Source organism: Lipotes vexillifer, unplaced genomic scaffold (assembly GCF_000442215.2).
Source record: "Lipotes vexillifer unplaced genomic scaffold, Lipotes_vexillifer_v1.1 scaffold444, whole genome shotgun sequence".
NCBI lineage: Eukaryota > Metazoa > Chordata > Mammalia > Artiodactyla > Lipotidae > Lipotes > Lipotes vexillifer.
This window is the reverse complement of record NW_006793488.1, coordinates 1876903-1900036: the sequence shown is the minus strand read 5'-3', so window position 1 is coordinate 1900036 and position 23134 is coordinate 1876903. Positions and strand designations below refer to the sequence as shown.

The following is a 23134-nucleotide window of genomic DNA, read 5'->3' as shown; positions in this document are numbered from 1 at the left end:
TCCTATGCAGAGCTGGACTGTGCACCCTCCTGCACAGCCCAGCTCCACAGGGCAAAGGGCAGGAACAGGCATCTGGGGTGGTGGGGTGGGGAACAGATCTTCTCTAGCAGCTCAGAGAAGCAGCCTGGGGGCGCTACCGTGGCCCCCATACCCGTCCTGCTGCTGGGATGCCAGCAGGAGGCCTCAGGGTCCTGCAGAGAAGGGGAGGCCGCCAGCCACAGCGCGGAGGCCGGAGCGCGGCTAACAGGCTCCTGCGGCGCCCTCCTCTCCATCACTTGGAGGCACTACCTGTGCTATCATGGGCTCCAACATCACTCTCTTTTGACTGGGGGATAAGCCCGTTTCTTCTCAGGGAACAGGCGGTAACTCCGTGTTTGCGCAACTGGTGGCGTTCACAGTTAGATTTGGTGGAAAAGAAGGCACCGCATTTTTGACAAGGGAAGGGTTTCTGACCTGAAGCGGGAAAAAAAATACATGTTTATCTGGCTTTCTACTGCAACGAAAAAGAAAAATCGCTTTCCATTCATTCTCCTGGGATCATTGGCATTTGTCCACCCCCCCACCGAACCCCTTTCTTTTAAGAAAATAAACAAAATACATTAAAAAACAAAACAAAACACTGAGAACAGCAGCAACTCAAATGATCACCTTCCCTTATCCTGAGTGGGATGAAAGATTTGTCTTCAAAATACTAAAAGTTAACAATGAAACCAAGATACATATCTGAAGTAAAACAGTATTACAATTACAAATCTTACATAATAACTACAACAACAAAGGTGAGTGAAGGGATCTGAGCACAGCAGGAGAACACCTATGTCCATCACAGAGAGAAGACGCCTGTGATAGTTTCCAGCCTGGCAAGGGGAATCGAATGGGATGAAGGGCAATGCCCGGGGCCTCCCGGAGGAATCCTGAACTCTCTGGATGTCTCTGGGGTCCAGCCCTCCCACTGGACTGCAAGTGCTGAGTTCTGACTTCCCGGGATGCCTCCTGTCTGACCTCTGCCCAAGGTCACTCTGGTCCTAGCTGGCAAGACAGGGGAGGTCGGCTTGGTGCACGAGGGTTCTCTGTCCCCCTTGCTCTAAGCTCTTGCTGGTGGTGCATCAGTGACCAAGGTCCTGAGTCTGATCAGAGCCGCGTGCTCCACTCAGCAGCCCGAGTGTGAAGCTGAGTCACTGAGCGGCCCCTAACCCCACCAGCCCCACAAGTAGGCCAGCTGCCTGTCCCTCCCCGGCCACTACCTGCTTCAACTGGCCTACTCTTCTTCCCTTCTTCCATTTCGATTCCTTTTGCAGGCTCCTCAGCACCCGGTCCCGTGTCTACACGGACGGACGAGGGGGCGAAGCCAGGGCAGACCACGAGGACAAAGAGAAGGAAAGAGGAGGGACCAGGGAAGGGAGTGGGCAGGCACCAGGACAGAGGAGGTGTGGTTATCAGCTACTGCATCACTGGATTCTTCTGTTCCCCCCGCCCCCCCCCCCCCCCCCCCCCCCCCCCACCCCCTCCCCCCCTCCAGCCAGTGCAGGGGCGGGGGGAGTGGTGGATCAGGGTGGCCGCCTCCCCCCCCCCCCCCCCCCCCCCGAGTGCCACATTCTAAGGTCCTGGTTTCTGATTTTACAGGGAAAAGGTTTCGTGCACCAACAAACAGGACTCATAGAGCTGCAGCCAGCACGGCTGTCTCATGACCCCAGGGCTGCCACGATCACACGCACATCAAGACATGACAGGCAAGTCAATCAGCGCGGTTCCCTGGAAACACTAAGAGGGGGTGGGGCTGGGCTTCAGCCTTCCATTCAGGTCTAGACGAGCGTTAACGGACCCCAGAACCAGCGCAGGCGCGCAAGTCCAGGCACCCAGGGAATGAACAGCGTGGGCCTGGAGCCCCGAGTTCTCAGGACAGGAAGGACTGGCACTGCCAGCCGCACAACTCTGGGGCGCCATTCGCACGGAGCACACCGCCTGTGACCCCGAATGCCCACACTCCAAGTATGAGCATCAGCAGTAACCAAAGAAAGGGGACGTCCACCTCCACCTGAGCCATGGTTCCAAGTCACTGGTAGGGGTTTTTACGAACACAGATGCCTAGAACCATCAAACACCACGGAATCAGAAGCCTGGGGAGGTGGAATCAGACACTCAGAAACCGGGCCCGTGCACCTCTAAGGAGCTCCACTTGGGCCCAAGAGGATGAAATGGAGAACCCGACTGCTTCACAAAGCTTGTAGGTGTTTTGCGCTAAATTTATAAAAATGCTCACATTAAAAAAAAAAAAAAAAAAATCACGCTTTTTGCTTGAAGACTAGTTGTAAATTATTTTAATGCTTTTTTTGTGCACCCTTCTCGCTTTTCACTAAAAGTTGAACATGATGTTTAATAATTATGCAGGCTGTGTTATGTAAGAAGAAAATACTTTTCCTTTAACATTTTATTGTCAAAAGGCAACATCACTGCTTCCCTGAGTCAGGCCAGTTTGAAAAACAAGAGAACCAGGCTCGAGAAGAAAACAAGTCAGAAGCTGTGACTATGAACTGTGATCTGGTTCTTGATTTCAAATAAAGCAGTTAGTTTCTTGCTTCTTCCTCTTACATGATTTGCTCTGTAATTTTCACACTGGTAAATGCGTCACTTGTACAGCTGGTTTGAACAGCCAGGCTGATGTCCCATGATGATGAGGAGTCATGTTAAGGTTAAATGTAGAAAATGATTCAATGACCTGAAAGTACTGTATCCAGTTAGGAAGATTCCCGAAGTGACAACTAACAGCGGTCTTTAGAAGTTCCCATTTCACTGCATAAGTCGCACATTTTACATAGCAGTGTGCTCTCCAGACTGCATGGACAGAGGAAACCAAGAGCGCTTTGACTATTTTATGATCATACAGGTTTCAGAAAAACCTTGCTGACTCGTAATCTATGTGGAAAGTATCCAATGATTTTATTCATTTGGTAGCAGCCACAGAAGACTGTTCCAGCAGCGGTGTTTCTAAACGCACCTGTAAGCACAAGGAGCCACCTCTGCACCCAAAGGCCCATGACGTCCTTCCACCCCACCCCGCGATTCAGCCAGCAGTTTTCACTCTCACAGAACAGTCAAGAAACGAAGAAAGAAATTCTTCAGGAGACGACGCTGTCTGGCAGGCGCTGGGCGGGAAGGAATAAAGGATGAACAACCAGAGCAAGTCCAATGGCCCGGCCTCACACCCTCAGAGGCTTCTCCGTACCCTCCCCCCCCCCCCGCCCGCCCCCACCCGGGGCACAGGCCTCTCTCCGTCTGTCTGTCTTTCTTTCAGGATTTGGCAGATGCAGGGCCGGCCAGGTAAACGCTTTCAGAGCTGCCCCTTAAGAAAGTTGGAAGCAGCCAAACATGGCTGGTGTCAGTGCTTCCACACTGAGGTGTGTACATCTCACTGGTCTCAGCTCCGCCGCTGGCTGCCTGTGAACAGCGGGTGGGAGAGGTGGGTGGGGAGGGCCCCAGGCTGGCAGAAGAGGGCAGTGAAGCCCTCAACCATGAGAGAGTGAGCAAGGCAGGGGGCCAGGGATGTCAAAGCGGGAGGGCATCTCAGCACCACAGGTGCCGACCCCTCCATTCCACGCGGAGGAAGGTGAGGAAGGGGCTGAAATGGACCGTTTCCTGGCACTCTCTCCTCTACTTGTGGCCTCAAAACACACGGGACGCTCACGAGGGGGAAAGGCAGGAAGAGTGAGCCATCTTCTCCTAAAGAGGCAGCACTGTTCAGGCTGAGAAGGGAAGGAGCCAGGATGGTTCCTCAACAGGATGCCACGGGCTAGTGGAGGAGGGGAAGGAGGAAACGCAGCTGTGTGTGGAGATCACGCCAGGATCTCACGAAGTGCACCAGCAGACGCCAGCTTCCTCCTAAGACACAATTCCCAGAACCTGAGCCACGCAGAGAAAGGGCTGAAACCACGTGCCCCTTGCCTGAGCAACAGTGAACCCCCGGCTGGACACTTAACACCCGGGCTACTTAATGCTGCCCATTTAGGGGGTGGGCTGCACTGGAAACATGTCTGTGAGACGATGTATAGATGCTAGAATTCTTTGCATTCGCTAAGAGGTTGGGAAAAGGCCAACTCTCAAGATGCACAGTTTGCTTCAATCCAGTTTAAAACTGGACACCACTCAAAAGCTTCTGGCTGGAATGCAGCTAGAGTTTAACACTACCACCCCGGCCCCCCAAGCCTCTTCCCTGTGTAACGAGGTTTTACAGGGTCATTTCTGAGTCCACGTTTAGTTTCTGTTACATGTGAGCCTCAATCTAATTTCAGCATTACGGAGGGAGCACCTCATAGGAAGCCACGAGCTGGGCACTTGGAGATCCCACAGCAGAGCCGTCTACCAGGAAAACCTCAGTGTGCAGGAAGGGTGGGCAGGTCACATGATTTCTCAGGCTCCGTCCAGCTCCAGCACTGTACCAGACATAGCCGAGGGCTGTATAAAATTACTAAATGGAGCTAATGCTGAGTTTGTTGCTGGAAGCTGAGGCTGTGAAAGAGCAAAGGAAGTTAACTGAGCCCCATCGGCGCCAGCGTTCGTCCAGGTCTAAGCGTGTGGTTAGCACCATCCCACGGTCACAAAGTCTCTGGTCAACAGCTCATGGTCCACAGCCGTGTTCCACCTTGTCTCAAACCACTTCCCAATCTTCTGCGTTGGCACGTGTCAGGATACAGGGGGGCAGAAGAGGCACGCCCCCTGCATCCTCAGACGGAACCTGACCCTGGCTCCCACACCCAGCACTGCTGCGCGTCCCCCGAATGCCTGCAGGCAAATTACTCAAGCCTCCCTAAATCTCAATTGTGTCATGGCAAGATGGGGACGACATGGCCCTCGTGGCCCGGTCACCAATACTAGCCCTGGAAGGGTTCTCTACCCGCCCGAATGCGCCCCTCAAGGGAAAAAGCCCGCGACCCCACGGCAAGAACACAGGATGTGAGGGACAGGGTGGAAGCACATGTGGCCGTCAGGGGACAGTGACTGTCGGGGGAGAAGCGGCAGAACATGTTCACACCTACACCTGCCCCCGCCCCCCGTCTCAGACTAACTCCGATGTCCTCTGCTCCGTTCCGACGCCACCAAATTTTAAACCAACGAGGACGCTTCAGCGTTCAAAAGGAGCTTCTACTGGGCACCTGCAAAGACACGGCACGACCCTTGAGAGCAAGTACGGACTGCTCAGTCCTCTCAGGGAGGCCGCTGGCGTGCAGGGAAGAGGACAGTGGCACCCGCCCAGCACAGGGCTCCCGGCTGGAGCAGAGGTGGGGAGGCGGTGCTGGCAGGGGAGCTCTCCTCATCACGCCCAGACTGCCTGCTTGCTCAAAAGCGGCAATGGGAATACTCACTTCTCCAGAGACTCTGCAGGAGACAGACAGCTGCCACCCAAAAAGGGCGGCAAGAGAGACTGCTGTGCGGGGTACCTTCTCTAAGCATCTTCTTTCTGAACTGCTTTCTTCCTTAGAGCTGTTCCCTTACTTTGTCAGGCTTAAATGATTTCAAACGGAGAGAAAATGACAGCCTGAAAATGCAGCACAGACTCTACAAATCTAGGAATTCTGGTTCCTGTTATTTGAGTCCTCTGTGGACAGACACTCCTAACTGATGCCTGGGTTTGAGGACCCACCACGCCGGAAAGAGACGCCGTGCCCACGTGGCAGCCAGCCTCAGACAGACCCTGCAGCGCACCCTCCCCTCACCTGCCCTGCCCGTCTCCTCTGCACTCTCATTGCCCAGGACAGCTCTGCCATCCCCTCCCGATGTCCCAACTTGTTAGGAGAAACAGCCTTCCACGGAGGATCCACCCTGCGTGAAGCCTTTCCACCTGGATACAGAGCAAGGCTCCCACCCAGCCCCCGCCATCTTCCCCTCTCCACACCATCATGAGCCTCTGCACTACCTGGGGTTGCCAGATTTAGCAACTCAAAATACAAGACTCCTAGTTAAATCTGAATATCAGATACACAACAAATAAGTTTTTAGTATATCCCAAATAGTGCACAGAAGATATTTATACTAAAAATTATTTGTTGCTTATTTGAAATTCAAAATTTAACTGGCATCCTGTATTTTATCGGGCAATCCTGTACCATACAATTCTTTATTCTGTTTTAGGTCCTATCAATTAATATTTGGGTGGTGATCTCCAAAAGGCTAAGGATCTCACCCAATCTGTCCTTAGTTCAAAGATGTAAATTTTGAATACTCAGCTTGAATATTCAGTAACTCATAATTAAGATGACCTTAAGATGACCCTAAGTTGTAGGGTCATCTGACTACTAACTCCCTGGTATAAAATTATTTAAAGTGTATTTCTTATCTCAAACTTCTCTTTAAAAATCAATGCACGACAACATTTGAAAAATACTTTGGGGATATCTTTTTGGCAACTTAAGTCTGTTACTTAGAATAATATTTATATTTGCGTGTTTCTCTCTGCAACAGCCAACAACTTTAGTATAGATAAAATTTTTTTTTTAATTCTAAAGCTACTCTGTCACTGACACTCACGATGAACATGGGAAGAGGTAATCGCCTTAGTGAACTGAAAGGTAGCTGCAAAATTTGCAATATCTCCCTTTATGAATACACAGTAGTCAAAAGAACTTCACAGAAGGTCTGCCATTTTAAAAGCTGCCTTGAATGCAAATTCTTCTGCCAAAGTCCCTGTTCCCCTAGCTGCCTCCTGTGCATAACCAAGCAGATAATGCCTCGACCACGTGAGGGATGCGATGGCCCAAGACCATCTCACCTAAAAACACCCTGCCTGACCCTTCCCTTCACGAGCAGCCCTTGGAGGCCCAGCCAACGGAAACAGGCCATTCTGGTTACACGAGCACACAGGGAAAAACTCTCGGCCCCATCAGGCAAGCCCCTGCTTCTGAGACTGAGGAAGAAGAGAAGCTAGGAATGGGGAGGTGGGAAGAGGGCCCCTCCTTCGACCCCACCCGTCGCTGCCCCTCAGCCCGGCGGCTGGGCCACAGCCTGCCCGGTCCTCTTACCAGTGTGCGTGAGCATGTGCCTCTGCAGGGAGCTGGCCCAGGGGAAGACCCGGGGGCAGTGGGGGCAGCTGATCCTCTGCAGGCAGCTGGCATAGGAGCTGCGCTTCGCTCTCAGCAGCCTGTCCTCCGGGGGGCTGCCCTGCTCGTCATCGCTGGGCCCGCTGTGGTCTGCGGCCACCTCGTCCTGAGCGTCGTCCTCCGCGCTCTGCAGGAACGGACTGAACTTGTTGGTGTCCGTCGTAGCCAGCATCTTCTCGATGCTGGCGAACTCCCCGCTGGAGTCCAGGTCCACCCCGCCACTGGTGCGCAGCCGGCTCCTCGCCCCCTTTTTCCGGCCCCTCTTCTTTGACAAGCCAGCTGGTCCCTGCTCAGTGGGCGAGGCTGTCTCTGGGCTGGTGGCAGCAGGGGGGGAGTCACTGGATCCTTTCCTGCTGGTGACATCGGTGGTGGCTTTGGAGACGGCGCCCCCTACAACATCTGCAGCTGCAGCGTTACCGCCAGCGCTCGCGGGCCCCGGGTCAGCCACCTTGGTTTTCAGCAAGGTGGGGGCCGAGGACACGGATGAGATGATCTGGGCAATGGAGGCCAGCGGGGGCAGCTCCTCTGTCACGGGGGGCTTTGGCAAAAGCAGGGGGGGCTTGGGGCGCAACGGCCGCAGCAAGGCTGGGCTGCTTATGAGGGTGGAGTTGCCCAAAAGCGGGGAGCTGTTGACCAGGGCTGAGGAGTAGATGGGCACAGCGAGTTGAACGGAGCCCTGCAGGGGCGGAGCCGGGGCTTCCGGAGTGCTGGCGGCAGAGGCCGCCGCTACAGGGGCCACGGGCTTTTCCAGGACCCCGCTGGGGCCCAAGGTCACCGGCAGGGTGGGGCAGGCTGGTGGACAGGGAGAGGCCTGCTCATTGCTCGCGGGCTCCTGCTCAGGCTTCTTGGCTTCCTCGGGAGTGGCCGCGTCCTCGTCTCCTCTCCTGAAGTTCTTGGGGATGGACAGATCGATGGGCTCCATGGAGCAGTCGTACGGGGCCGAGGCGGAAGGGCTCAGGAAGGAGGCCGAGTTCTCCTGCTTCACTTGGACCAGGGCCAGGCCCTTCTGGGAGAAGTCCAGGGGCTCGTTGAAGTCCCCTGCGAAGTTGCTGGCAGGCTCCACTTTGACCGCGACGTGGGGGGGCAGCGGCTGGGCGGGGGCCCCGTGACGAAAGCCGTTCTGGGGCTCCAGGAAGGCGGCCAGGGGCTTGCGCTCACCCAGGGCGGCACCGCCCTCCTCCACCCTGCCCGGGGCCTCGGTGGGCGCGTTGGCGGGGCCCAGGCCGTCGGCCGCCAGAACGTAGCTCTCGATGTCACGCTCGGGCACGTGCAGGTGCTGTTTGGGGACGTGGTGGATGCAGTTGCGCTTGGCCGAGAAGGCGGCGCTGCACTCCTTGCACTCGAAGGGCTTGCGGGCCTTGGGGCAGCCGCCCAGGCCGCGGCCGCAGTGCGCGCGCATGTGGATGCGGAGGGCGCGGTAGTGCTTGAGGTCCTCGCCGCACAGCCGGCACACCGTGTCTGGGGAGCAGAAGGCGTCCACCATCTCGGCCGCGCTGCTGGTCACGTACTCGATGTTCTTCTCGATGTCCTTGCGTGTGGCCTTGAGGTGCTTCTTGCGTAGGTGCCGCTCGCAGTTGGCCTTGACCGTGAAGGGGTAATGGCAGATCTTGCAGATGTAGGGCCGCTCGCCGCTATGTGTGCGCAGGTGGCGGATGAGCGCGGCCTTGTCGGCGGCGATGTAGTCGCAGATGTTGCACTGATAGGGCGAGATGCCCAGGTGGGAGCGCACGTGCGCGCGCAGCACCCCCGAGAAGGCGAACACCTGGTTGCAGAAGCGGCAGGGGTAGAGCACCTTGCGCATGGCCGGCGTCTTCTTGCCACTGGGGGCCGTCATGATGGCCTTGAGGTCCCCCTCCGTGATCTCCTGCTTGATCTTGGCCTCCATGCTCAGCGGTAGGAGGGCCTCGATGATGCTGTCCTGCTCCAGCTGCGTCTTCATCTCGGCCTGGCCCGGCAGCTCGAGGCGTGGCTGCTGCAGGAAGAGCTGTGCGGCTGTGTTTGGCTGCACCCCCGACTGGGACTGCAGCAGGTGGGCGTCGGAGGCCGCCTCCACGGAGCCCCTGAGAAGCTTCAGCGGCGGCGGGGGCAGGCTGGGGCTGATGCAGCCCGGGGAGGCCTGCTGCGCATTGACGAGGGGTGGAGGCGTGGAGGTGGCCACCACCGTCCGCGGTGTGACCAGGGGCTTTGGCTTCAAAGGGGGCATGTGTTTGAAAATGGCCTGTAGAGGGGCAGCGGGGGCCTTGGACAGAGGCGGAAGACTGATCTGAGGGGGGGCCGAGGCTGCCATCTTCAGGATCTGCTGGATGTCTGCCAGCTCGATGGCTGACTCCCCAGAGATGGGCTTGACCACAATACTGCTGTCAGGCTGGATGATGAAGCCCTTCTGGAAGGGCTGCAGGGACAGATGCTTCATGCTCTCCTTGGTGGCCGGGAGGACGGTAAGAGACCCGCCCAGGGAAGCAGCTTCGAAAGGAGACAGACTCAGCAAGTTGGTGCAGCCAGGGTCCTGAGGTAGCTGACACTTGAGTGCCTGGAGCTGTATTGCTTGGTTGTCATCCGGCAGCGGCTCCTCGGCCAGTGCAGGCCTGGCGTCTTCGATGTGCTGCAGGCCCAGCATGGCCAGGAAGACCTTCTGGTCGGGGGCGTCGCCAGGCAGGGCCCTGGCCTGCAGCTGTTCCCGTCCCTGGTCGGCAGTTACATGGGTCTGCTTGTGCAGGGTGAGCGAGGAGAGCATGGGGAAGGCCTTGTCACACGTGTCACAGACGAAGTGGTGCTGCTCACTGATGCACCTGCGCAGGTTCGTTTCACACCAGGCCTGCACGGAAGCCGGGCGGGCGAAAGCAGGGGAACAGAAAGGAGCATTTAGAAATGATCGCCAAGCTGCACAGCTGCCCCGGCATCCGGCCCTTCTCCACGGCACGTAGGGCGCCCACCTTCCCCTGCTCCCTAACTCCCGGACTGAGTAAGGAAACCGACTAAGCATCTTACGAATCCTGTCTGCTTGATGAATGACGCCAATCCCCAGGATGTCTCAGCAGATCAGCACTGAAGTACGGGTAAGTAATAACACCACAGAGGTAGGATTAATTCTCTCTTTAAAAACGGGGGCCTTGCAAGCCTAACTGATGGCAACTACCACCATCAGTGAAGAACTGGCTTCCTCTGTGACTGCGGGGGAGGAGGCTGCCTGGGAAGGGGCACCATGGGGGAGGGGGCTACATGAGCGTACACATGTGGGTACGTACACACATGGACATATGCATGTGCACACGTGGACATATGCACATGGTCATGTACACGTGGAATAAGTCACTGAGTCTGGGGCTTCTGTGATGGAAGAATTTCACTGTTGATATCTTCTACCTCAATTTTTTTTAAATTGGAAAAAAAATGGGTTCCAAAGTAGTTTTAGCAGGTGTTTTATAAGCAGAGCACAAATACAGCTCAGGCTAACACTGACCCAAAATATTTGAATACAAGCTACAACACTAGAAATATTTAGCTGTGGTATCGATATTAAAGAAATATTTTAAAAATACAAATTCAATTCACCTAGGGCTGTGTGGGGTAGTGAACAATTCACAACTTTAAACCCAAATGCCCCCAAATGGGCAAAGTACCGATGAGCTACACTCATACGCCAGTTAACATGAAATTCAGCACACAAAATAAAAGGCCGCCAACCCTCGTCAACTCAACAACTCAATGAAATGGGAAGGGCCAAGCTGAATTTCAAGAGAAAGGTACTATTAAACAGAAAAAAACCAAATGACAGCATTATAAGGAAAGGAAGCCTCAGGTGAGGAAATTCAGTCCAGCTGTGTGGACCATGGAGGTGGCTGCCAGTCATGGGCCACTCGGAATACCTGAGAAATGCGAGGAAACTTCCTACAGGAGAAGTCGGTGAAGCCTAAATCGTGGAAGCCGGCAGGGATGGAGGGGTTGTTCTGGATGAAGGGCCTTCCCACTGCGTCCCTGGGAAGCTGCTTGTGGACCAGTGCGTTGTGGCGCAGCAGTCCTCGGTGTGTGCGGAAGGTGACGCAGCAAATGTCACATCTGCGGGAAGACACAGGACGTAAGGAGGCGGCCATGCCGGGGCGTCCACCTGTCCGTTAGCCGTATTGTGTTTTCTGTTGCTTCATTTCAATGGAGCAAAATAAAAAGGATGTGACATCAAGAAGCCAGCCACCTCATGGTGAGCAATAAAAGACTCTCCCTTTAAAAAAAAATTTATGTCCTACCAGCCTCTGGATACCCAGTCTTTGCAGATGGCACAAGTGTGAACAGAGCAGAGAGGTGGGAACCTGAGACCACTTGCTCTTACCTGCCTTACGCGATGTGGAGGGAACACTTCCCTCCCCCAGCTCCATGGATTTTGATTATCAAAAACGTTTAGAAGCCAAAAAGCACAAATTTCCACAGCAGCTGGAGCAGTCACATCAGCATCCCTGATATGTGACTGGGATAAAATGATAATCAAATCCTCCAACTGAACTGGTAGCACATGACAGCGATTATGTATTCAATTCTGCTATTATTACCATCTATCTAAGAAATAACCATAGCTCCCGAATGCTGAGCCCACGCTAAGTGCGAGGGCACCCCACAGGGGTAGCGCACGACCCGGCAGGTGGGTGGGCATTCTCATCTTCATCTTCCAGAGGAAAACACCGAGACTCGAAAATGTTGAGCAACGTGGTGGAGGTCACACAGCCAGGAAGAAGCAAAGACAAAATGTGAGCCCTGCTCATACTCCCACCCTCACCTACCATGAAGCCGTCTCCCTACCCTAGAAAGACTCTTACACGGCCCACAGAAAGAGGAGAGACTATCGCGCTTCACTTCAGAGACGACTGCACACACCTCACCTGTCCTGGGCCACGTGGACGTGAACAAACACCACTTTCTAACGGTGGCTCCGTTTTCTCCATGTTTCACACCAGTGCCGCCTTCTAGGTCTTCACTGAGAGCCATCTTAAAACCCAACAATCATTAGGACATCACCCACATCCTTTAGACCTGCACTGAATACAGTGGCCATGAAAGCCCTATTTAAATGAATTAAAATGTCCTTAGTCACAGGAGCCCCGTCTCACGGGCTTAGTCGCGGCAGGCAGTGCAGGCCTGGCGCATTTCCAGGATCGCAGGAAATCCCACTGGACAGCGCCTCTTTCCAACTACTTTACACATACAAACACATCTGCCCCTCACAAAAGCTCTACAGCAGGTCTTATCCCTGTCTCACAGAGACGGAATCTGGGGCACAGCGACCTGATTGAGCTTACACTGCACACACCTTAATGGAAACTTTTTTTGCCTTGAAATTCTTCTCTAGAAATCAAAGAGATAACGGCATCACCCATGAAGCAGTTGGGCTTCACGTGTAGCGCCGAAAGACCAGTGCCAAGTATGTGCAGCCCCGCTCCCTGTGCCGGGCCGTGGCTGGCACAGCAGCGTGCTCCTGTGTCCCCACCTCCTCGACAACCCCCCTCCCCCTGCTGATGCGCACGCATCTCGCCACGAGATTCCTGTCATCATTCAATTAAATTTAGCATGCTGGATTCCCACGAGCCACTCAAAGCACAAACCCCTTTTGAGGGACTTCTGGTTAAGCTCACCGGCTGTGATAAGGGTTCTGGGCAGGGATGGCCACAGAGAACCCAGACGCCTATAGGTATGGAAAGTTCTCAGGCCGTGAGAACAGCGCAGCTTCCGTCTCTCCCCGGCCCTGCTTCCCGCAATCCCTTGCACTGTTCAGATTTTCTCGCCCTGCACCTCTTCCTCTTCCCCTCTGTCCTGTCTGGACCACAAGCAGGTGAAGTTCGGGGAACTGTCTGGAAGCTGGTCTGTGCCCTCCCTGAATGAAAGGTGAGACTGAGAGGAGGTTAAGAAAGAAAGGACAAGTGCAAAGGCAGCGGGGAGCTGCCACCCAGTGGGCCCTCAGGCATTTTCCACCTGACGTCCATGATGACTCACTCTTCCTGAGTTAACAATTAGCAATGACGACATATATTTTGTGTAGAATATTTGCAAAGTGTTTATAATTAATTTTTACCAGCGTTGGGACATTGCAACAAATACTTAAGCTCAATTCATCCTAGCAACCCAGCCAGTGTGTGGTCATCCCATCACAATGGAAGCGGAGGCCTGGTTCTCTCTCGCTCACCCTCAGAAGACAGCAGGGCTCACTCCATCTGGCAGAGAAAAGGTCGTTCATCAAAGCTGGGTAAAGGGGTGGGGTGGGGTGGGGTGGGGTGGGGTGGGGCGGGGTGGGGCCCTCATTAAAAAAAAGAATCACGCACATTTAATATTTTACTCAACCTAAAACATATTCAGTTGATCCTCATTATTTGCAGAGTCTGTGTTTGTGAATTTGCCTACTTGCCAAAATTTATCTGTAAAAACCCAAGTCAACACTCGCGGTGTGTTCTTGGACAGGCAACGCAAGAGAACAGAGTGGGAAGAATCTGAGTTGCCTGACGCACACGTTCCCTGCTGGGGCTGGACAAGGAGATGCTCTGCCCTCTCGTTTCAGCTCCTGCTGTAAACAAGTGCCCTTTTCGCTGTCTCTTTAGTGCTGCCACATTTCTAGCATTTTAGTGCTTCTTCTTGATGAGTCTGCTATTTAAAATGGTCCCCAAGGGCTTCCCTGGTGGTGCAGTGGTTAAGAATCTGCCTGCCAATGCAGGGGACACGGGTTCGATCCCTGGGTTGGAAAGATCCCACGTGCGGTGGAGCAGCTAAGCCCGTGCACCACAACTACTGAGCCTGCGCTCTAGAGCCCGTGAGCCACAACTACTGAAGCCTGCGCGCCTAGAGCCCGTGCTCCACAACAAGAGAAGCCACCACAGTGAGAAACCTGCGCGCACCGCAATGAAGAGTAGCCCCCACTCCCTGCCACTAGAGAAAAGCCCGTGCAGCAACGAAGACCCAACGCAGCCAAAAATATAAAATAAATAAATTTTAAAAATAAAATAAAATGGTCCCCAAGCGTAATGCTGAAGTGCCACCCTGTGTCGCCAAGAGCAAGAAGGTTGTGACGTGCTTTGCAGAGAAAATACGCGTGTTAGATGAGCTCCGTTCAGGCGTGAGCTAGAGTGCTGTCGGCTGTGAATTCAATGTTGATGAGTCAACAGTATATACTACACAGAGTGTCTTTAAACAGAAACACACTTAATAAAACAAGGTTATGTATCAATTAGTTCATGAAAATGTGACCAGAGGCTTGCAGGAAACTAACCCTGTGTTTCCTCCAGGAACAATGGTTCAGCGCCCACTAACTCTCTGTCTGTGGGGACTTCACGGAACGTACCTACTGTGTAACAAGACTCCACTGCACATTCAACTCGCCCATTTTTATGGGGGCCAAGGACTTAGGTTTGAGTCTAGTTCCACTAAGTGAAGATCCGTGTCATCATCACTGTGTGAGTCACACTCCTAACACAGCATCTTTGATTTCTGGTTTTAGATGCTTTCAGGTAGAGCAAGAACTTAGATTTTTGCAAACCAAACTAAAGCAGCATCCTAGGTTTATGATTGTTTCTTCAACTGTTCACAGCTGTCTTGCCCACCCTAAATTTAACAGCAAAACAAACAACCAACAGCAACAACAAAAACCTGTCCAATCTGGATTATGTGCAAGTGTGCCCAACTTAGTTTTCACAGACTATTCTTCAAAAAAAAAAAAAACAACCAATATTTAATAATATTTAATATTAATTAAATATTAATATAATAAATTAGTATTTATTAAATAATTAAATTTAATTATTTAATTAAATAAATTAAATTAAATTAAATTAAATTACAGCAAATAATTACAAGTATTACTGACATAAACAGGTTGGGGAGAAATCATACTGACCCTCGGCAGCCTGCATGTCAACTGCAGAAGGTGAGCAGGTGGGCCTGAGCAGTGGGCTGCACGCTTCTTGAGCTTTTAACCTTGAGCTTCTAACTTTAGAGTTAAAACGTTTTTGAGCATTTATCCCGTATCGGCTTGCTGTTGGTGAAATGTGTGTGTTATGTATCTTTATGTATTTATATGCACACATATATAATGTACCAGGTACATTATAAAATATAAAAATAGAAAATTTTAAAGGATGAGTGAAGAAAAGTCCCATTATTTTGCCTTTGTGCCCCAGAGATCTTTCTGAACACCCTCCTCTTTTGAGACTATGGCATCAGTGCAGAGTCTACTGGCCATGAGTATTCCACGTGAGGGCATCACACGTGGGTTGTACAAGGGAATGGAGTGTCTTGGAAGGTGGCGATAAGGATTACTGCCCTTCTATCGTAGCCATGAATTTTCAGTAACGCTGAGTTTGCACCATTTATCTGGACATATCCATCTCCTCCTTCATTCTCTTATTCACCTTCAAACCCTTCCCGTTTCTGGTATCTGGTACCAAGTTTGCGCTCCATACACACGTGGCAGAATTACCTGGCACCAACCACAGGCTGTGTCCTCCGAGGAAGGCAGGTGTGGAGCAGTGGGGGAATGGGTGCAGGGACCAGGGAGTCCCAGCTGGGAATGGGGAGTCAGAGTGTGTGACCTTGGACAACTTGTTTCATCTGTATTTCAGCTGCCTGCTGTGTAAAATTTCCCAAACGTGCCTGAGATAAGAATCCCGCCATGACCTTGTTAGAAACCAGATTCCTGAGGCCACTGCAGATGGACTGGAATCAGAATAACTGGAGGAGGAACCCAGGAATCTGTATATGTGCAAGCACACCAGGTGCCTCTTACATCAGACAAGTGTGGAAAATAAATTAGTGAGAATCAAGCAAGAGGATCTCCAATTTATGAACAACTAAAGCTACAAGCCTGGGCGAGCTCATTCCCTTCCTGCTATGAGTCTCCATTTTCTTTCTCATCTGTATGTGGGGATCTTTAGAGTTACTGTGAATAACAGGTAACCAAATGCTCGGAGAACTGCAAGGTGCTAGACCAAATTTAACCATTATTTTATAGTGCTAGGTACAAAAAAAAAATCAGGAATAACCCATTTCCTGGCAATTACAGCAAACACAAAAATGCAGAAAAAATGAAATTTTAATTTCCAAAGGATGTATTCTCTCCTTTCGCTCTCGAGAACTCCACAGAACAGCAAAACTTCTCCACTGCTGCCGTTTAATCTGGAGACTCACTGGGAGAGACGTGTGTTCCTTCTAGTCCTGCCTCTGCCCTGCACCCCCTGCTTCCTCATCACCCCCGTTCCCTTCTGGAGCCACAGCCTGCACGCACATACACTCAAGAGCCTCCTAATGCCGTGAAACGAGCCCTCCATCCACCGCATCACACCTCTGTTTCCACAGGGTTTCAATCAAGGTGCTCCTATTTCACTTCTGAAAGGATACAGACTTTCATCTTACAAACAAACTTCTTGAAAAGTGGCAGAGAAAATAAAAATCTGCCTTGAAATCAGAAGCACATCAAGAAGCTGGTTAAAAAGAAGGAAAGAACCCTCGTGGGAAAAAACACTGCCCCCCACCTCACACTTGGACCTCTATCTGCGGACAGACTTTAAATGAAACCATCGTGGAAAACCGTCACCCAGAGACGTTTAGATTGCCTTTGTCAGGCAGAGACACTCCGTTCCTCCTGAGGCCCAGTGGAGGTCACTGCAAATCTGCAGGTGATGCTGCTGGCTGCTGAGCTGGGGCTATCTGCTAACCTCGCTTCGGTCTGTCACCTTCATTAAGGCCACAGCCATTGATCGGGTGGTCCCCACCACTCTTCCCCTCGACCCCGGTTTGGGGGTTCTTTCAGCCCTGCCAGGAACTCGTGAACAGCACACTGTAAAATATTTACATGGAGTGGAACTGTACTTAAGAGTCACAGCAGAGTGACTGGAGGACGATTTTATTTTGCAAGTGACCTGATGACGTACCAGGGGGAAATTTTACAGATCCGAGAGGCTGCTTTCGGATTTTCTGGCAACGGAGATGGCTTTAAGTTGCAAACTGAGGGTAACTTTTCCAAATGGAAACTAACTTCCGCTGTCAGTAAGATAAATGCATTTAATGGGGGAAAGTGTATCTAGCTGTAGGGTTTAAAGAAGCTAATAACATTCTACCCACTCTTCTAAGAACAAAACTTTCTTTTTTTCTTTTTAAATCACATACTCAAATAGATCACCGTGAAGAAAACAAAAATTCATTATTTGAAAAAACTCTAAAGAACAATTTAAGTAAAGGTGAGCTTACGTACGAAACGCAGGGACGAATGCCAATATGGACATCCTGCCTGCCCTTGGCTTACGGAAGGATGATCACCTATATGTGAGCCCCAAATTGTTCTGCTCACAGAAACAGTGTTTCTGTACCCAAGGCAGTTCACCAGAGCCCACTTCACCCAGAAAACACTTGAATCTCAGCACGTGTTAGCAAATGCTTCTATGAGAAAGGAAGCACGTTTAGTTCAGAATGCTGGGAGAGCGACCTGCTCCCCTAACTGCAGGGTTCCACCTCCCGCAGGGCGGCTCTATTCCCGGGGCAGGGGCTCCAGCACTTCAGTTTACTCAGGGTGGGTGGTAAGGGAAGAGCTGAGGTTTGGGGCCGTGCAGGGTTGGAACTTCTGGAAGCGGAGGGGAAAAGCAGCTGTCTGCAGCTTATCTGCTCTGCCTGCTGTGGCAGCACCTGCAGTGTCACTGAGGGGGCTTGGGGAGGTGTGAAGCAGAGACAGGAGGGGCTGGGTGGGGGATCCCAGGGGAGAGAGATGCCCCCCCACCCCCCACCCAGCAGCAGGCTGGGGAGTGAGCCAAGTTTCCACTGTGGCCCCCGGTATACAAAGGGACAGATGGCAGGACTGGGGGCTGCCAGTGCTGGGGCTGGAGGGAGGCACTGTGATCCCAGAGCACCTTCACCATGTGCTTGATCTGTAGCCTGTCCTGTCCCTTCTCCTTCAGAAATCAAACAAACTCACACAGTCTCTCAGCACACGGGCTCTGGCCTTGACGTTGGCCTCGCCGGGAAGAGCACACTGTGAACATGGTCAGAGAAGGCTGACTTCCATGAGAGTGGCAAACTGCACTGATCTTGAAGCTACCCTGCCAGCCACAGCTCAGGCCAGGGATGGGCCAGGCAGCTCCGGGAGGTCCAGGAAGTACTCTCCTTTGTTAGCTGGGGCTTTGTCCTTTCAGTTCTCAGAGGGCTTCAATGCAAATGAATGAGGTTCTTGTTCATGCCCAGATCCACGCTAGTCTCAAAAAAACAAACGTCAGGATCTTGAAGTCACTGAATCGAGGACTGACACGTAGCATGGCACCCCCAATGGGGCAGCCGTTCTTTACAACACATGCCCTTCCTTCTTATTTACTTTTTAGAAGAAAACTGCAGAATTCTGGGCTGGGGTAGGAATGTGCTATGATACACGTGCTATAATGGCGTGGGCACCGTGCAGGAAGTAGGGGTACAGGAAGAAGCTGTCAACAGAGCAGCTCACAGTAGGGCTGACGGTGACTTAGCAGGACTAACTCTCACAATTAAAGGCATCAGCCATAAAACAAGGAACGTGTAACCACTAACCAGAGTGGGTTTCCCAACTAACCTTCCTGAAGGATCTACAATGGAGGGGAGCTCGCGCGCACACACACACACAGAAGACTGAGTCAAACCAAGGTAAATGTGGAGGCAAAATCACCAGCAAAAGCACCTACAGAAATGGAAAAGAAGGCCACCAAAAAGCTTAAAAAAATTTTTTTTTAAGCCTTGTGGCTAAGCAATTCTGGGACTAACTCCTCCCAGGGTTTGCTACAGTAATACTGTATCATCTGGTAACCCCTTACTTCCACATTGTTCTATCATGTCTCCCAGTTAAGGGACAGACAGACAGACAACCCCCCACTGCCACAAGAAAGGGTTAAAAAAATTTCTTTCACTATGCCAAACATATTTTTGAAAGACTGCTTTGGCAAATTTCAAACATCAGGAAACACATTTCTTTAGAATCTCAGGTTTCCCCAACAATCTAAGGGAAATGATGTGTGGTTCTATAATTTAAAGGTATCAGGACCTTTCAAGCTTCTAATCATCTGGGTTTCTGTACAGCTGGATCACAACATTTGGGAGGCAGGACTCAAACCAAAGGTAAACAGCCATTCAGCTACCCAATCTTTACAAAAGCAAAATTAGATAAGTGGCTACTTACAGCAATAAAGACTAAAGGCCAAACTTCTTTCATGTTCTCTGTCAAGGAAATGGTGGTACCTGGAGAAGCCCCGGAATGTGCTTCCTTCTCTATTTTACTGGAATGGGATTCCCAGAGAGCGATACGAACCCATAACTCTAAGTGTCGCAAGGGTTAAAATATTAAAAACAACACATGTTCTAAATAATAGTATCAGAAGTAAATGTTCATTGATTTTTTGTTACAGTCTGGGGACTGTGGATGCTCCCTTCATCCTCACACAGCCCCTAAGTCCATTTTCCAGACGGGGAAACTGAGCCCAACGTCATGGAGATGCCAGGCCCCAGTCAGGCTGCAGCCGGCACCCTCACCACCCCTCTGCTGCAGCTGCTGCGCTGTGTGTTCAGAGGATGGTTACTGCAGGTGTCCCAGCTCCTTCTACAACCCATGTCACATCCTTAATGCCTGGGCCCTGGACAGTGGCTCGACTGGGAGTCTTCCCAACACCCGCTGAGCAGCAGCAGGCCCGGCCCTGTCATCAGAACCTGGGAAATACCTTGCTGAGAAAGCGGCAGTCACCCTGGCTGCTTCCTTGAGATACTGAATTTCTTGCTCATTACAGTGTTTTATCGAGGGACTGACATTCCTTTTTAAAGGGATTCCATGCTTCATTTTCTCTGTTCTGTCTACGGAGACAAGAGGGGCGAGTGCAAACAGCTTCTCGCCAGAGCCCCGCCCGGTTCACACCCTCCTCTCCCCTGGTGCCCACCCTCCCTGCCCTCCCCCGCTTCCCAGCCGCAGAGCTGACAGCCAACAGCTGCACTAATCTCTCCCAGTTGCTGGGAGCAACAGCGACGGCCTATGAGAGGGCCCTGGCCAGGGGCAGCCTGCCCTCCCCACGCCCAGGAATCCGCTGGGCTGCGCACTGCGTGCTGACGCCCTGCTAGGTCTGTTCGACCGAAGCAACGCAGCGGGGAGCCGGGCAGGTCCAGGGACTGCTCAGCGGGCGGCTGGGGTGAGCCCAGAAGCCAGCGGCAGGGCTGAGAGGCCCCTGGGCCGGGTGGGGGGGGCCGCCCGGGCAGAGGCCTCCAGCTCAGGGCGCGGATCTCCTCCTCCCTCAGCCCCCAGCATCGTTTTAAATCTGCCGTCCACCTGGCTGAGCCTCAGACCCCCGGGGCTCCCATACGAGATGCTGGAGAGTATCGTTATACCCTCTCCCTATTCTTAGGATGGCATTTAGCAAGTGTGGGACCAGCGCCATGTCAGTCAGTCTTAGGGTCTCCCTGCAGGTGACGGGAGTGTGTAGAGGGGGGATGGGGCGCAGGGCAGGCAGTCGAACGGCAGGCAGTTGGAACACTTGAGAATCCGGAAGAAGGTGGTCCTGGCGACTCTCCCCACCTCTGGCAGCCCGCCCTCCATGCCTGTGGGCACCTGCCCTCCCCTCTGTGCCGCCGCATGCCCGCAGAGCCCACTCAGGTCCCCACCTTCCAATGCCCCATGTAGATTTAAGGGCATCACCATAACATTTTCCTCACAGACAACTAGGAACGGTAACTGGAGTGGACTGAGGAGGGCCTGCCCCGGGCAAGCACCCCAGCATCCAATGTAAAATGCCGTGGGAAGCTTTCCGCCAACCTATCCGGCTCCCTGGCTCCCTCTGCTTGGACAACAGGCTGCTGGCCTGTCTGGCCCTGAACTGACCCACTTCACTCTGTTATAATCGCTCTTACTCTTTTGCTGACAGCCCTCGAGGGGCCCTGTCTCCACTGTCACCGCTTTTTTCTTAAGTCTGGTCAAGGGCCTGGCACACAACAAGCACTCATTCATTTGCCGGATACATTTTAGCTGAACTAATTTAAAAATTATTTATTACCCAATCTCCTTTAATCAAGAAGCCACATAAGATTATACAATAACTTTTGCCAAATTTCGCCCCCAGCTGCAGTCACAGTGCCACCGTGACTACCCAGAGGTCCCCCCAGCCCAGCCCAGCCCCCATTAGCCAGAGACTAGTCATTCAGACACAAAATGGGGAGGGGGGGGGGTCTGAGACAAAGCCCTCCCAGCTACAGGTGGGCTTGTCCTAGGCTCGCACCTACACATGGGCTGCTGGGGGCTTGGAATGTGCCTCTTCCAATTGAAATGGTGGGCTGCGATCATGCCCCACACACCAGATGGCAAAGACTGTATGAGAATGAGAATGTAAATCACATCACTGACGATTTCTGTACTGACATTATATTTTGGATATATTAGTATACCTGCAAAGCACGATCAATTTCGCTATTTCCTCTTCCTTTTTTAGAACGTGGCTACTTGAAAACTTAAGGTGGCCCTTGTGGCTCTCCTCCTGTCTGCACTGGTGGCTGCTGACCTGGACTTCCCTCCCAGCTAACTTTACTCAGGGCAGCGGACAGCCTGTTACTCTGTTCTATTCTTATAACCAGGCACGACATTCAACACCCAGACACCCTCACACAGGGATGTCCTCTCTGCATCCACCTGCTCACTGAACACTCTGGCACCTCTAGTCCCAAGTGCCAGCTCCCAAAAAGCCTCTGCTTCTCCTGTCTGGGGGGCTGTACAGAAGGGCCAAGTCACCGCGCGTCTGATCACACCAGGGCGAAAACAAACCCAGCACTCGGAGCCAGAATCACTACAGTGGTCTGTGTCTTCCTTTTGCTCTACGCTTACACTTCGTTAACTTGAAACACAAGGCACTGCAGGAGAAAAGCCTCGGTGTTTACGTGAATTTGGATTTCCAATGCTTTTTATTAAGGAACAACGGGCACCTTGCCAGCTTTGGGGGTGGGTGGTAAGGGCAGGAGAGGGAGAGAAAGAAGCCAACAGCTGTTTCGAGTTATAAACTTCCTGTCTAAACTGGTAGCATCCCACTGTGGTTCTGCTGCCTTTGGGGTTTGCAAATGGAGTTGGTGCCTATTTTAGCTCTGGGTTAACAAGCAGTCTCTCCCACCAGCTACTGTCACAGTTCACTGCCTGGCTGGGCCCTGCCGGCTCATGCCTGTCCCCATGGCATCCTCTGATAGCAGGCCATTATGTGGAGGGCAGAGCAGAGGGGAGAGGAGGGAAACTAACTATGTTCTGTAATTAACTCCTTTGGTTCCCAGACACAAGACCCACCCACACAGCAACAGCCGCCCATGCTTGCCCCCCACCATGGATGCAAGGCAACCTCTTCTCACGCCACTGCCGGGAGGGGCCGAGCCCCCCACCAGGCTCAGGACTCCTCCAGTCCACCCTCCCCAAACAAAGGATGCTATTACCAAGTGGGCAAGGGAGGACCTGAGGTTTAACTTCACAGCCTTGGAGTCATGGCGAGTGAATTATGCACCAAATCATGTAAAACAGTGAACCAGTAACCAAGGCGATTCCCGTCTCCATGTTCTCCAAGTAGCCAGCCCGGCCTGCCCCCAGATTAGGTGCCTGTCCAGAAGGCCCCACTCCAGGAGCACCCACGCCCTGGTGCCAGCCAGCACCAAAGAAGGGGACACCTGATCTTCCTCTATCATTGCTATACACTGTGCTGTGCAGGCTCCAGCTGCCCAGAAATCTCTCTTGAGAGTTAAGTTATTTTCCCTGTCGGACAGAATCATCTAGAAGAGGGTAAATGGGTAGTTCCTAAGATGGTATCTGATCACAGAATAAAACACAAAGTGAAAGAAAACCTAGGGAGGAACCCAGAGAGGAGCAGTGTGTGGACTCAGGCACCCTGCAGTGCCGGGTCAGAAGCGCTGATGGGGGTCGGAGGGTCGCGGGTTGCAGCTGCTATTCCTGCCTCTGCCCACGACTCACCACGTGAGGTTTGTCTGGTAACTTCACCTCTGCTTGCTCAGGTCCTGCATCCAGAGAACTATTTCAATAGTTACCACCCACCACCAGCCCGCATCCTGGG

The 23134-nt window shown here is 52.5% G+C and overlaps 1 protein-coding gene across 1 annotated transcript in view; it reads right to left on the bottom strand.

Moving 5' to 3' along the window:
* Nucleotides 1–23134, bottom strand: part of RREB1 (ras responsive element binding protein 1) — a 66906-nt gene that overhangs the window by 7791 nt on the left and 35981 nt on the right. Inside the window, exons 6-8 of the mRNA XM_007466409.1 lie at nucleotides 10955–11144; nucleotides 7011–9903; nucleotides 289–453 (exon numbers count right to left, since the gene is read on the bottom strand). Coding sequence (XP_007466471.1) covers nucleotides 289–453; nucleotides 7011–9903; nucleotides 10955–11144 — 3248 coding nt within the window. The remainder of the gene's footprint in view (nucleotides 1–288; nucleotides 454–7010; nucleotides 9904–10954; nucleotides 11145–23134) is intronic.